Source organism: Eumetopias jubatus, unplaced genomic scaffold (genome assembly GCF_037043125.1).
Source record: "Eumetopias jubatus isolate StellerSeaLion01/CBP00866 unplaced genomic scaffold, mEumJub1_p1.0 scaffold_6, whole genome shotgun sequence".
In the NCBI taxonomy this organism is placed as follows: domain Eukaryota; kingdom Metazoa; phylum Chordata; class Mammalia; order Carnivora; family Otariidae; genus Eumetopias; species Eumetopias jubatus.
In genome coordinates this window covers 124385888-124401881 of record NW_028274812.1, presented here as the reverse complement: position 1 = coordinate 124401881, position 15994 = coordinate 124385888, and the positions used below count along the sequence as shown (strand labels likewise).

General features: G+C 40.4%; 1 protein-coding gene across 3 annotated transcripts in view; it reads left to right on the top strand.

Moving 5' to 3' along the window:
* Nucleotides 1-3157: 3157 nt before the first annotated feature.
* The window catches only part of MYLK4 (myosin light chain kinase family member 4), a 76775-nt gene continuing 63938 nt past the window's right edge, over nucleotides 3158-15994 (top strand). The window contains exons 1-3 of one of the 3 annotated variants that reach the window (XM_088024380.1): nucleotides 3158-3174; nucleotides 4781-5051; nucleotides 8607-8894. In XM_088024380.1, coding sequence (XP_087880506.1) covers nucleotides 3158-3174; nucleotides 4781-5051; nucleotides 8607-8894 — 576 coding nt within the window. Of the gene's footprint in view, nucleotides 3175-4780; nucleotides 5052-8606; nucleotides 8895-15994 lie in introns of those variants that run through there. The other 2 variants (XM_088024379.1, XM_088024381.1) reach the window with 2 other exon arrangements.

The window sequence follows — 15994 nt, the reverse complement described above, 5'->3', positions numbered from 1 at the left end:
TTCAGGCAAGAATAGATACTAAAATCATAGGGTGATAGATTGTTGGGGAATGGGATATCCATAAATTCACAGAGCTGCTTATTAATTCCAAAAAGAAGAAGGTTAACTTTGCATTGGAGAAAACTTAATCAGATCACCAAATTTCACATGACTGATCATGCTACAAGCTACACCATGTACCGCCTCTTGTAATGTTCTCAAAGACACAACATCACTTCCATGGTTTTCATACCCAGTGGTTTGCCCAGTTCCAAATATGAAGAAACAAGGACGCGATTCAAAATGAGAGATAGTTTGTGAAAAAATAGGTTTGAAGTCTCCAACGACATCAATGTCATGAAGGGTCAAAAAAAAAAAAAAGACTGGGTTATTATTCCCCAAATATATAGAAGTAGACTAAAAAGACTTGCCAACTAAATGTGCTATGTGATTTGTGATTGGATCTTGTTAGGTGAGAAAGTGTCTTTATGCTCAGGAGACACATGTATTTAGGGATAAAGTTTCATGAAGTTTGTAACTTACTCTCAGAAAAGAGAGACAACAAATATAGGAAATGTTAACATTTGGTGAATCTACTTAAAGGGTATATGGGTACTCATTGTTCTATTCATGTAAATTCTCTGTAGGTTTTAAGTTTTAAGAAATAAGTCAGAAGAGGGGCGCCTGGGTGGCTCAGGTGGTCGAGAGTGGGACTCTTGGTTTTGGCTCAGGTCAAGATCTCGAGGTCTTGAGATCAAGCCCCGTGTGACCTCCTCTCTCAGTGGGGAGTCTGCTTGGGATTCTCTCTCTCTCTCTCCCTCTACCCCCCTACCCTGCTCCTGCTTGCATGCACTCTCTCTACATATAAAATAAATAAAAAATCTTTAAAACAAGAAAGAATTCAGAGGAAAGGAAAAATATTTAACAAAAATTATATGAAAGTCATATGAGCTTTGGAAATTTATTTATGAATAGCATTTACACAATGTTCTTTGTTCCAATTGAATATCACATGTATTGTTTAATACACAGCATATTTACTCAGTGACATGCACTTACATTTTATAAGAAAGTAAAAAAGGGTATAACTAGATGAACAAATTGTGAAACCATTACAGAAGTAATGAACTAAAACATTATTTAATTTTTCTGAAGAAGATTAATTTTTAAATGGTCCCATATATATTTTTATCTAGGTTTTTAAACTCTCCTGTTTTTTATGTTCATTTTTTATTACACAGATTTCAGCTACTTACTCAAAGTCGCTTGGAAATATTAAGGGTTTAATGTAAATGCATCTGGACTTTCTGTAATGTCATTATCCTCCTTGCTCTAAGAATCCTGGCTTGAGTAGAAAATGAGATAGAATTTAGTTTTAAATTGCCATTAATTTTTCTATTAATTACAAATCATGCATTACATAGTATTCATACCACGAGAAGAGAAGAGTGAGATTTTTGACTTTTCCCTGACTCACTGTTCCCTTCCCCTTTTCTTTGGCCCCAGGTGACCCAACAAGTATGGGTATAATTTATGTCCCCTTGGATCCCAGCCTTGGTCACCTGGAAAAGTTGGCCATAAATGTTTAGTAGGGCTTTGTTCTTTTGTTTTCTTTTAACAAGTTTACTTTTTGTTAATCACATTACTAGATTTTCTTTTTTCTTAATTACTTTATTGAAGTATAATTTACATATGAAATTCACCCATTCTAAGTATACAATCCAGTAATGTTTTAGGAAACTTAATGAGTTGCACACTTATCACGACAGAACAGTTTTTTTAACATTTCTATCACCCCAAAAATATTTTATTTATAGTTAATCTCTGTTCCTGCTCTCAGCCCCAAGCAAACACTAATCTACTTTTTGTGTCTGCAGATTTGCCTTTTCTGGACATTTCAAACAAATGGAATTATGTATGTGGTCTTTATTTCTGGCTTTTTTCACTTAGCACAATGTTTTTGTTTATCCAAGTTGTAGCAGGAATCAGTACTACATTCCTTTTTGTTACTGGGTAGTATTCCATTTGAATGGATGTATCACATATCTCTTTTTACCAAGTCAATTGATGGAAATTTGTGTTGTTGCCAATTTTTAGCTATTGTGAATAATGCTGCTATGAACATCCATGTACAAAGCTTTGAGTGTTCATGTTTTCATTTCTCTTGGGTAGATATCTAGAGAAAAATTGTTAGGTCACTTGGGAAATCACTTTTTAAGAAACTGCCAAACTGTTTTCCAAAACCTGTACCATTTTACATTTCTACCAACATGTATGATGAGTGTTCCAGTCAGTCATTCCACATCCTCACCAACATTTACTCTTGTCTGTTCTTTTAATTATAGCTCTTCTAGTGGGTATAAAATGTTATTTCATTGTGATTTTATTTTGCATCTCCCTAATGACTGACTTTGAGCATTTTTTCTTGTGCTTTGTAGCCACTCATTTATATATCTTCTTTGATGAGATGTCTTTCAAATCTGTTGTTCATTTTTAAAAGTTAGGTTGTTATTACACTGGTGATTTGTAAGAGTTGGTTGTATATTCAGGATACAAATCCTTTATCAGATGTGTGATTTCATAGTATTTTCTCCAGGTCTGTAGTTTGTCGTTTCATTTTCTTATGCTGTCTTTTGAAGAGCAAATTTTGAATTTCAGTGAAGTGCAATTTATCATTTTTTGCTTTTATAGCTCATTCTCAATGGTTTTTGAAAGGAAGAAAATTCAATAGTTATGTGGCTAATAGGGGCATCTGATCACCAAAGGCAAATGCTGCTTGGTAATTCTGAGAGTATTACCACACTGATGAGAAGAAAAGGTGAAGGTGATATTTCATCCACTGTTCCCAGTACATCCTCTCCTTACCTGACCTCTGAAATGGAGCCATTGGCCTTGAAAAGCCTGGTGTCTAAAATTAATAGTCTTCCCCATCTGACTAAGAAGGCAACAGCTGAGCAACATGAGATCAAGGACCATATTAGTTTAAACAGGGGCTCAAAGTGGCATTTGAGAGAGAGGATACTTCCTTTCAGAGTGGACACTTGTCTTTTCAGAAGACTTATTCTGACTGAGAGAAAAGACCTTTACCAGAGAATTGTGTAGTCATTTTGAACTCTGTAAAACTTCCTTTTATCTGCTGGAAATTACGCTCTGCACTTGAAGTGGTCCAAACCCTAGGATGTCCTCCTATACATGGTAATTACTCTATTTTAAATAAATGTTATAACCTCTCACATCTCTTCTTTCTATGTTGCCTTAAATAACTAGTTGTGCCAAACTCCAGGCAGAGCTTAACATTTATTATTTCTTTACAAAATTATTATATCTTGGACCTGTTTTCTTTTTAATTTGTTAATTTTTATGTGGCTTCCTGATCCAATGTGAGTACCATCTGCAACTACATATTGTGTATAAGTCATAGTTTGCCTTAGAAATAGCCATGCATCTGCCTCCTTTTTTTAATAATTTTTTTTCAGGGCAATTTGAAAGAATGCTAGTATTGATCTATAACGTACCATAGTTCTAGAACTCTGGTTTCTATTACTTACATTTCAGTGTGTTTGAAGTAAGGTCTTTGTGTGGCTAAGAAGAATTTTGCAGAGCATTGGATTTTTAATAATTTGGAACTTAAGGTTTATATGAATTTTACTATCTGAGTTGAGAGAATGAAAAATGAAGTTTTGTGGAGATAACTGCAGATGATTTTAAATTTGAGAAAAAGCTGGAAGCCGGGGCACCTGGGTGGCTCAGCTGGTTAAGCGACTGCCTTCCGCTCAGGTTATGATCCTGGAGTCCCAGGATCGAACACTGCATTGGGTTCCCTGCTCAGGGGGGAGTCTGCCTCTCCCTCTGACCCTTCGGCCTCTCATGCTCTCTCTCTCTCTCAAATAATTTTTTTTTTTTTTTTTTGGTGTGTGTGCGTAAGCTTTATTTCTACGCTCAAACTCTTACAACTTTGAATAACTTAAAAAAATAAAAAAAAAAGCTGGAAGCAATTTTCAGAAAATCTCCAGCAGGGGGCCTCAGCAGTCAGCGGTGGGAACCCGCCGCAAATTCCAATCAATCTCTCTCTCCCCAAGCCCCTATCCCATCAAGTGTGTGGACATAAACTATGTGTAGATCTCTAGTATCAGAGCGGTATTATGTGTATTACTTAATTTGGAATGAAAGTATTTCAAAGAAAGCACAAGGATTTGCACTCCTTGATACCTAGCCGTTCATGACAAATCGAAGAAAGCTATCTGGGTATCTTATCTGCGTGAGAGCGCTGTAAAGAAATTTCTTTTTAAAAATAAACACCAAACATTTCTGGTGTAGGCAGAGAAGGGCTCTGGAAATGGGCCATCTGGTGGAGATTACTCCCCATATGGGGACAAAATTCCCCTGGGGGAAGCATGAGAGACCCCCCTCACACAGGAAGGAGCCCTTCCCACTGGGGATGGGAGGAGCAAAACCTGCAATTCCAATTAACCCCAACAGAATTTTATATTCTATATTTAAATTGGCCACTTGATATACATCTTATTTTATGCATTGAGAGATACAGTCACCCAGGGAAACTGAACGTTGCCTTTTAATGTTCACTTTTGTAGGACAAGGTGGGGGAAAAATCCTTTTTTTCTTTCAAAGTTCCAGCATTTGAAACTTGATATTAACATTAGCATTTCTTTTCCTAATTTTGGATCTTCTTTCCAGTTTAAATAGAAGGGACTTCAAAATTCTCACTGGTCATTTTCTCCAGAAGTCAAATACGTGAGTAAGTGATGAGATCTTTGTCCCCCCCCCCCCCTTTTTTTTACAGTCAAGAGGAAGGCACGCTCAAAGCTCATGATTGCGTCTTAATTTACAAATCAGGGACAGAGGGAGATGAAAACCACACTCCAGACAGTAACTTAATCGGACTCACCACCAAGATGTTAACAGTGAAGAGGCTGGAAGAAATCAACACATGTTATAACAGTAACAAACTGGAGGAAATGGCCTTCTTCCAGTGCATGGAAAAGGTTGAGAAAGTGAAATGTTTTCTGGAAGAAAGTTCCAGTGAACAGGAATCAAGATCTGGAAAGAATGAGGTAATTATGTGCTAATTTAGTCTTGTAAAAACTATCAGTTCTACTTTATCTGTTCTTACATGAATCAGTAAATGTAACCATTTATCAGACTCGTCAAATTCTATTTTTGTCGCTTGTGTGAAGAATTAAGGAACGTTTATAGATGAGACATTTTTCATTGTGTTTCACTGAGGATTACGCGTTGTAGATTATACAACCGAGTTTGGTAAGTAATTGAGGGGCTTTAAATGTGCGTCTCTACCAGCGGGCTCCTCCTCATTGTGGTTAGTGGCTTAGATGTTATGAAAGGGAACTTCTGGAAACACACATTTCTTGAGAAGGATCATTTGCAAGGATGGATCTGGGTGTGAAATTCAGAGAAGCGCTAAAGAGGGGCATAATCGTTCTGCAGAAGAGTTTCTAATTTCTTCAGGACTTTGAGTTCCTCACAGTGTAGGTGACATAGCTGTTGGCATTGACTGGTCAGAGACAGGGACCAGCAAGCCTTCCCTGAAGGTTATGCCTGGGTCCTTAGTTGTGCATAATGAAACCCTGAGCCTGATTCTGGCTACTTGATCTTTGGCTACTTAACCTCAGCCAAGATGCTGCCTCATCAGAATAATGGGACGATGGCTGTTGAGGAATTTAAGTGTGATAATGTGTATAAAGCACTTAACACAGTATCTGTTCACCATGGTAAACTGTCATCCAATAGCAATCTTCACTTCTCTCTTGACTTAGTCAGTCCCACTCACGGATCCATGGAAGTGCAGCTCCTGGCCCAGGGTTGGCCTCCCAGCATGTTGCCCGTGCCCTTCTTCTAGCATACACAATTGTTTCGAACGTCTGTCACCTAACTCTCGATAGTGCTCTTCAAGGTCAAGACCTTGAATCACTTGTACTTGGACTCCCCTGGTAACCAGCACAGAAGAGGTCCCCAAAATGTCTGTGGAATGAACGGATCTGTAGAAGTGAATTCTGCATTCTGGTTGAAGGCTAGGAATGAGTATTTTTAAAGATCAGAGCAGGTGATTCTTACTAGGCAGGATTGGAAACATCCTTCTTTGTCCAACTGCTGTTCTAAAGAGCACTATACGGACAGGAAGGACATTTCTAACGGTGCCCCAGACAATGAGGCAGGGCTAAGTGACCGTCAGTGAGTATGGAATGATAAAATGTGCTGGAGAAAAGAAATGAATTGGGTTGAAACTTAGGTTTCTTGAGACCTCCACTTTTCCAATGAGTTAATATCTTGTTCAGTATACACCAAAAAGAAACTTCTACAGGTGAAATTGATGTCACATATGAAGGACTTCCTCCTTAGGGCTATTAGGATGCAAATGAATAAACAGAAGGATTCCTTTTTCTGTTCATTAACTTCTCTAGGACAGACAAGACAAAACAGTCTTCTTGGATAACTTTGAAATAACCAGCTACTGGTAATAGTTTATATGAATTTGATTATTTTTCCAGGACTGTTTTTCTCTGGGTTCTGTGATATAATTTTTAGAAGTAGGAATTATCTTTGAAGAGGGAGATGGTGCTAAACTGGAACAGGAACATTTTTAGGAAGAATTGTTTTCATGATAAACTGCACCAGAATATCAGAAATCAACTGATTTGGACATTAAATATTTTTGGATATTTTTGAGGGCAAGACTGAGAATGTTGCACCTCAGAAATCCTAAGAGAGCACCCTTTGCACTTGGTCTGATGTCCCGCATATAACCTGGGCCTTCTGGCCTTGATCCTGCAGTCGATGCTGGGCGGAAGATGGAAAGGAGTGACTGGTGGTTCCATATGTCCCATTCAGCTTCTTTGTAAATGGCGAGGGCCCCAGAGATGTCAGCAATAAATTTCCCTGCTTCTCTCTCTCTGGCCCTCTGGAGGATGGATGGAACATGAAGGGGAGACACAGAGCTCTTCTTCTTTGTGTGGCTGCCAAGGCCATGGTACTGGAGGCCCTGGCCGGCCCAGTCAGCGGGTGCCAGGGTAGGCAGCAGGCCTTGGCCGCAGGTGGGTGGAGAAGGGCATTCCAGTAGCTCAGATGTCAGATGCAGACAGAGCTAGACACATGTCTCCATCTTCTGCTGGGGCCACAGTAAATCTTTACAATATCAGGCGTTACTCTCCAGGGACAGTCTAAAAAATGCTTGCTGTAATTTGTCATAAGTGGAGAAAACTTATTCTCCTTTCTCTTTTTAGTCCTTCTCATTCTGAGAAGATTAGCATTGCTCATCACAGTAGAAAATGTCACTGTGGTGCATTGGAAATAATTTACTCTGAATTTCCGATACTCTAGTGATATGGAAGCTTTGTTTGGAGGGCGTGAAGTGCAATTTCTTTCTAGAAGAGTCTTTACTCCCTAGTCCAGGCTGGTAAAACTCAGGTTCTTTTCCTTTTCTTGCTCTTAACCAGCTTTTTTTATTTCACTTATTGTCTCCCCACTAGATTAATTTTAACTATCTTCTTTCTTTCCCTCCACTTTATTTTTTGCTGAATTTGTTAAATGCCACATATTCTACTTTTCTCCTGTGGTTTGTTCACTTTATTTTTCTACTTCCCTTTTTATTCTGTTTTTTTTTAATGACTTTTCTCATTGTCTTATATTCTAGAGGGTGTCCAAAATCACCTGAATAATGTAGAATTTTAAAAACTTTTAGCAGATATGCCATAATAAACCAGGTCTAAGCCTATATAATGTGGTGTTGAAGTAAAGTAAAACACAGAAAAATTAATCTGCTACATACAAGAGATGAGCTCACTAGTGATTGTGTATATACCGTTAACTCATAAATGGTAAATGACTCTCATCACTATAATTAGTATCATTTTTATAGAATCAAATCCAGGTTTTCTTCTTCAGTTAGTTCTTTGTTACCTATATAAATAGCCCCCTGCTATACTTCTCTTAGATATAATTTACTGTTTAACACACACGCACACACACACACATGCACACACACTTTATTTGTTTAATAAAAGACAAAAGGGCCAGATAAGCAGAGTTCTACTCTACCATTTGGTTCTGTCTGCCTCCCTTTGCCTACTCCCACTGATGATACAGATACCTACTTTTTATGCCCAAGGTTGTGACGTGAATATCGACAGGACGTGAATAGCATAGAGTGGGTGGGAGCAAAGCGTGGATCTCCCTGTTTTGATTGCAGTCGGTGCGCTTAATCAGAGATGGCATTTCCTGACTAACCACTGTGAAATTGTACCGCCAGTGGTGCTCACAGTGACTTACTTAGATATCGAAATACCATGGCTGAGGGTGGAGGCTTTGCGATTTTTAAAGTTGCATTTCCCTACCCCCATCTCTTTGCTCCTTTGCTCCTAAGGGCAGGAGGAAGCTCCCTGGCGGTGGCCCAGCCAGCAAGGCAGATGCCAGTTTCTGTGGTGCTAAATCGTCCTTGAACTGGGGACAAGCGCATTCAAGTTGGTGTCGCTTGTCGCCAGCGGGTCTGTCTCTGCCCCTACACCTGTTTCAGATCTGTCACGCAGGCCATCCTATTTTTCCTTTTAAAGAGGCAGATTATCTGTGCATCGTGTAGCTGGAAACACAAATTGCAGGACCCTGCGAGAACCCTCTGCCATGGGGCAACGCCTACTCCTCAGAAGCGGGCATGTAACAAGCATGTGCTGGGAAACATGCTTGTGCTAGATCGGGGGAGGGAAGGAGCATATACGCCAAGTGACTTCTGTAGCCGCTCCCGGAGAATGGACTTAGCACTTAGAAGAAAAGACATCTGGATTGTAGGTAGCGTGTGCCTTATCTCGTCTTCCTTACTCTGGCGTGTGTTCCGGTCGGTGATGACACGGGGAGGTCACAGACAGGCTCCTGCCCCGGAGGACACGCAGGTAGTAACATCACTTTTAACTAAGACAGATTCATTTTACTGTTCTATTTACTGTTCTATTTCCAACTAGGGAGTGGTGCTTGCCAAAGGAGACGCAATGCATGCCCCGTCTTAATCCTTGCCAGAGACTACCCCCTTAGGAGGGTTTGGGATAATAATAGTGGCATGTGGCTCATTTCAACATTCCAAGCACTTGCACCAACTTTCGGGGAACCTCAAAGCAACCGTTTTTGCTGCATGTTAAAGTCAGCGAGCTATTTTTGTTTTGAGAGCAAAATAATGTCAACATCTCTCCATTCCCCTACTACATACATGACTTAATTATGAAAGTAGAATGACACAAGAGCAAAACTTCTCTGCCCCTTACCATGTCTACGGCGAAGGCAGCATACAAAGAGTGGCCACCTTCCCTGGGGGAGCCAGCTCGCCCCGCCTATATGCTCTTTGTTTGGAACCGTTGCCGGTTCATGCCTTTCATGTGACATGGCAGCTATTCCAGGAATGGAATTCAGTCCGGAGAATAGTCCAGTTCTGAAAGAAGAGAAATAATTCAGATTCTAAGGATTTTAGCACTTCCCAAGAGAGGGTACTCGTGTCTGGGAAAACAGCTTTTTCTACAGATTTAATTCTTTTATCACTTAGCATAAGATACATTATTTTCAAGACAGTATAAAAGCCGTTTGGAAAAGAGGACAGAAACCAGCCCGAATCCCAGGAAGGGGATGTACAGCAGTGTCCCTCCACTTCGTTTTGTTGCCATCCACTTCCGTCTCAGAGCTTTTAGGCTTTTCTCCCCCTGGTGGAACCCCTCCTGTGAAATCTTAACACCACAGATATACTGTATACCTGCTTACATATTATAGGCGTATTTGTGCTTTATACATAAAAGGAATGCTTTTTTTTTTTTTTTAACCCCTCCTGAAGAAACAATTTTACCCCCTTGGGGAGGGTGATACTACCCTCATGGAGAATGCATGATTTATAGTTAAAAAAAATTTGTCCCTATACCGGTATGCAGATGCCTTCTTTATATTTATCCAACAAGCAACCAGCCCCTCAGCATCCTGGTGGTGTTGGTGGACTGAAAGCTCCAGGCGTCAGGCTTTCATAATGGCCCTGAGCCTTTCCACGGGACCCCGACACAATCAGTATTTCGGGGACCATTATGTTCACTTTCAGAGGAACTGCCAAACCTTGGAATGGTTTATTATCTGATCTATCTTAGTTGAGGACAAGGTAAAAGAGATGGGGGAAAGATGGATAGACAGGAACAGACTTTTTTTTTTTTTAAGTAAGGTCATAAAACATTCTAAGTCTCTTTAGGTCTGACCTAATGTCACCGTTAGGTCTGTGTTTTCAGACTTGGTCAGTGTTGTCCAAGCATTACTCATTTTTGGCTGCTTAACACATCTCCTATGGGAAATACCATGAGGGAAATACCCTTTTCCTATATGGAAAAGAATGAGTTATCCATCCAAGCTCCCAGAATGTAACCCTCATAGTATCTCCCAGTGACAAAGTCAACAAGATACATGCGCTAATTGGGAATGTTGTGGGAATGTATTTCAAAAAGTTTTTGTAACTTTTTAACTGTAAAGAAAATGTCTCATAAGTCAGATTTTTATAACATAGCCTATTGCTTTTTTCCCCCATTGTTAATGGTTATTTAGAAACATGGACAACCTATTGTCTTAGAAATTTCTGCAAACACAGAAGTTTTAGGAACTGTTTTTTTCTAAGGGCATCAGAGAATCCTACTTGGGATATTAATGTACTCAGTATCTGTAGAACATAAAACATAATGCTGGCATACAGGTATAGGGATATCCATAGAACATAAAACAATCGAAAGATTTTTTCCAATACATTGGGTACAAATACTTGCCCATGTAAAGTTCTGGGTGTCCTAGACCAAACACACAGAGGAATCATATTGTTTGTGTCATTTCAGGTTCTCAGAATAATTAAAATTATGAGAGTTGTATGTTATTCGGTGTAATATGAGAAAAAAAATCTTATTTTCTCTGAAAGTTAAAGCAATATAGTAAAAATATAAATATTGCAAATCAGGTCTGTCCAGATAAGAAACTGCTTAACATACTTGATAAGGAAATTCACCTAAAACATTATAGTTGTGAAAAGCATATTGAGCTGTTAGTGTTTCTCAGACTTTAGGTTTTCAGGCCACCTTCATGGATTTTGCTGTATCTGCATACTACTTTAACCCCTGCCAATTAACATTTTCACATATCAAGTTATTTAAAAAATTTTAGCAAAAGCAATGATAGAGTGAAATCATGGTTTTGATATGCTTATTCTAGATTTTCAAAGACACAGTAACACACACACATTTTAAAAATGGTTTATTAGTGTACAACATAAAATCACCCCGAATCCCTAACGATGAGGTGATCCCACGTCAGTCTCTGGACCCCTAGACTAAGGAGGCTATTTCCGGGTCTTTGCCCTGTGCCACTTGGTATTTTCAACTCTATTTCTCATTTTCTGCTCACCGTATAGTGACAATAACAAGGACCAGGGAAACTGGTGATGAGCAGACAGCCGTGGAGAGAAGAGAAATCCAAAGACTTCCCTCGAGATAGCGGGTACACAGAAAACTGATAATAGGTAATGTCTATGTAGAGCTTCTTATGTTCCTGGACCCGTGTTCTCCCTATTGTCGCTCTTGAGGTCCCATTAGAAGGCAGAGCTGAGACAAAAGCATGTGTGTAGATGGTTTTGGAATTAACTTCAGCAAATAGGAGTGAGGGCCTGGGGAGTGTGAAGTAGAGAAGGAAAGAAGCCCCAGTAAGCTCACATTGCCAGGTTGACCACTGCTGGGTAGGATGACCTCAGAACTGTCCACCCAGAGGACTGGGGAGGGGGCAGCGGTGATGCACTGGGTCATCCCCACTGGTCAAGAGCCGTCCCATCGGGTGACTAACCTCTGGCACTTGCAGTTGCCTGTAGCTGATCGTCGGTTCCCAGGGGTGTTCCACGCACTTCAACCTCATTTACAACTTTGACTTCAGGAGGAGTGTCTGATTTGCTAGTCCATTGATTAGGTAGGAATGGTATGTGCTCATTTGGATACTGGCACAAACCTGCAGTATAATCCATGGCTCATGGCTTCGTCCACTCAGGGGTTCTGAAAAGGCCAGGTTAGTGTGGCATTTCCATAACGAATGGGACACTAAAGACCTATACAGGCTCTAACAAGGAAGCTGTGACTCAGAGATTAGGGAGCAAGGCACATAGGAGCCTTGGTGCTTAGCTCATCCAAATCCTTCTTTGAAGGGGACTCAAAGTCCAAGAGAGGTAAACTGGACTTGCCCAAGATTCATTACATGGAAGGACTATTCCTACCTAAAATCAGAATTACCCTCCCAACCGTGTTTTCCAGGTTGCTCTTTACGTGTTTTGTTTTATTAGAGCCAAGCTTTTTCACGGAAGGGGTGGGGGGCACTTTGCGTGGTGGCTATGAAGGTTCTGTGTTGGCCATGGCCCGTGGGAACACAGCACAGCAGGTATCCCGGGCAGGCGCTGGCTCAGCTGGCCGGGAGCAGGGCAGCTTTTCGAGTCCTGCAGGCCTGCCTCGAAGGATGGCTGGCTGGCCATCAGCCAGGCCCACTGGCATCTTGCCTTGGCGCCACCTCTTTCTAGGCAGGAGCATCTTGCTTCTTAACTTTCCTGCGCCTCAGGCTCTCCCTCTATGAACAATTCCCCCAAGGCTTCAACTTGGGAGCTGAGAATCTGAGCAGCAAGGAGCCCAGTTAGAAGGCTCAGGTGGTGACAGAGCAGGTGTAATACTGCTGTCAGTGGCCGGGTGTCAGGAAATTTTAAAGCAAGGCAGTGACCGGGCTAGAATGAGGGGTGTGTGAGCCCAACATCTTGTTTGTCTACTAGACCTTTAGCTTCTAGCGTTGTCATTCCAAATGTAAGCAGTGAACAAGGTTGTAAACTTTGTGTATGGTTTGGGGCTTATCTGAACTAACTGGGATGAGGGGTAAGTATAAAAATGAATTATAGAGACAAGATTTTAATTAATAAATGTATTTTTTTCTTGTGTCCTTGAGAAATGACTCTACCTTCTGTGCAATAGAAATGTTTTATAATAGCATTTCCCCACATCCAGCTGTACAATTCTTTTTTTAAAAAAATATTCATTTATTTGAGAGAGAGAGAGAGCAGGGGGAGGGGCAAAGGGGAGAAGGAGAGAGAGAGAGAATCTCTGCTTGAGATTCTGAAGGAGAGAGAGATACTCTGCTGAGCAGGTAGCCCCATGCAAGGCTTGATCTCATGACCCTGAGATCATGACCTGAGATGCAATCAAGAGTCAGATGCCTAACTGACTGAGCTCCCCAGGAGCCCCCAGCTGTACAATTCTACATGGAGTTTTCTCTGCTGTTTCTGGAGTGCCAGCATGCAGGTATACCCATGGAGTTGTTAACTGCAGAGTTCTGATGGGGCATAATAATCAACCTCTGACAAGCATTGCGCTATCACTCTATTCCAGAGCATCCGTCATTCCAGGGGCCCACTTCTAGCTTGGATATCTTTGCCTGTAGCATATATTTGGTCTATAGGATGGTTTCAGATTCTGAAAGGGGTTTTGAGCTCCCTTGGACACTGGAGGATAAGAGAGGAGGAACTAACAGGAGCTGAATATTTTATTTGGAGCTTCTAAGTCTCCTAGAATCTGCTAGAGGCCTTTGCACGCCCCTGAGTCACTCATGCCCCTTCAGTTCTCTGGAGAGGGCTTTAGATAGTATCATAGTGTGGCCTCAGAAAGTGCTCATCACCCGTTCCAGCCTAAACCCTAAGGAAGGTCCCAGCAGCCTTTGGTGTTTTCCCAAATTGTCCAAGAAAGAGAAACAGGGGGATGGAACAAGCAAGGGGAATGCATGATGAATCTACCTTGTTCAGCATGGTCTTTCACTGTAACATCATTCACTAGGCCAGCAGTTCTCAAAGTGAAATCCCTGGACCCCCCTGGGGCACCCTAGGACACTTTCAGAGGTCTGCAAGTTCAAAACTATTTTCATAATAATTCAAATTATTGGCCTTTTCCACTGCATTGACATTTGCACTGATGAACAGGCAATGGTGGGAAACTGCTAACTCCTCAGCACAAAATAAGGCAGTGGCACCAAAGTGTCCTAGTAATTATAGCATATTTCACCACCAGACCCTCGATGTTTTTGTTGTTTTGTTTTTGAAAGAGACCATCTTCCTTAAAAATGTACTTGATGAAACAGGAATGTAAATGTAGTTAATCAGCCTGTATCAAAGTCATTTAGGTCTTTGTGCCCATGCTCTATATTAATCTACTCAGTAAGGAATTACTGAGCTTCCACTGCACGAAGACACACTGTTGATTCTGCTGGGACTGTCCCATAGTCGTCGCAGGATCCGACTCTGGTTTGGAGGGTAGATACTTGAAACCCAAAGACACAAGCCGTCTCACGTATTGATGCTCACTGATGGTGTCAAAAAGAGGAAGACTCTGATGACACAAGATCATGTATTTAAAGGGTAAACATAGGATATGCATTTAGGTTGCAGATGGCTTTTTTCTGTTTAGTGAGCTCCACGTATTAGAGATGTTTTATGTTAGGGTCTCCCTTAAAACCACTTGGCAATCTGTAGTTATAAATAACTACAGATTGATTATATTATAAATATTGACTATAAATAATCAATTAATAATTATAAATAATCAATATAAATATTGATTATATTATAAATAACTACAGATTGTAGATATAAATAACTACAGAAATTTAAAAATGAACAATGACCGGTGTTAGGTTCTACTTTCTTCCCAACCTTCCAGAATAAGCATGTTGAATTAATAGGATGATACAAGTAAGTTTCTACATTCTTAAGGCTGTGTTTGCATCTGCCTATTTAGGATTTACGCTTTAACTTGGGTCTATTTATTTATTTACTTATTTTATTTAACAAGCATGTAAGTGGCCCTCATTGTGTGCCAGACCCTGTTCTAAACAATTTACAAATAAGAACTCATTTAAACCTTGTAGGCACTTCCCTGATTGGCTCTATGGCTAATACTAATGATTGCTAACATTTATGTTGTTTATTGTGTCCAAGGCACTGGGTTAAGAACTTTTCATACAGCATCTCTGTTAATTCTCAATGTCCAATAAATTTATATAACTATTACCTCCATTTTATAGATAAGTGAGGCTTAATGACATCCGGTACTTGCCCAGAGTTATACAGCTATATACCGTGATATCTCTTGAATGGGTTAGCTTGCCCCATAACATGAAAAGGAAAACTACATTTATTTGAAGAAAATTTAACTGGAATTTATTTATTTTTTTTAAATTAAGCTTGAAGTATTTGGAAAAACAAATCGTCTCTGATGGATTTTCTAAGGACAGTTTGTATTATCTGCACATTATCTGAAATATAGTTTCCATTTGATGACTGCTCTGCTTGTTTGTTCTATTTCTCTGTGCAAACACAGCCAGAGTGGCCAGATTGAAAGCGGTCCAGTTTCTTTGGCTTGACGGAGAGGCTCTTTTCTGGAACAGCGATGTAACAGTGACCTCTAGTGGGGAGAAGTTGCAAAAGTTACCGTGGCTGGGCAGTGAAGTCACACCACTTTAGGCTAAGCCTTCTGATTGTAGGACCTGTGTCCTGTGGCTGAAGTCAGCCATCAGCAGGCGTTGGTTCATGAACACAGCAGAAGCTAGGCGAGAATACATTGGAACTAATGATTCTCTCAAACATATAATAAGGCTGGAAAATGATAGGCTAAATTGGCTTACTTTATTGTAATAATACAGTACATCACATACAAAATATGTGTTAATTGGCTGTTTACATGATCGGTAAGGCTTCTGGTCAACAGTAAGCTGTTGGTAGTTAAGTTTTGGGGGAGTCAAAAGTTATATGTGGATTTTCAACTGTGTAGGGTGTCAGCAGCCCCAACCCCACGTTGTTCAAGGGTCAACTGTATTTAAACAGAGAAGGATTTAGTAACTTGGGCTTGATAGAACATGAGAGAAGGCAGAGCCTATTTATTTTATTGGACACATGTTACTGAATATGCCACAGGAGTCAGGCAAT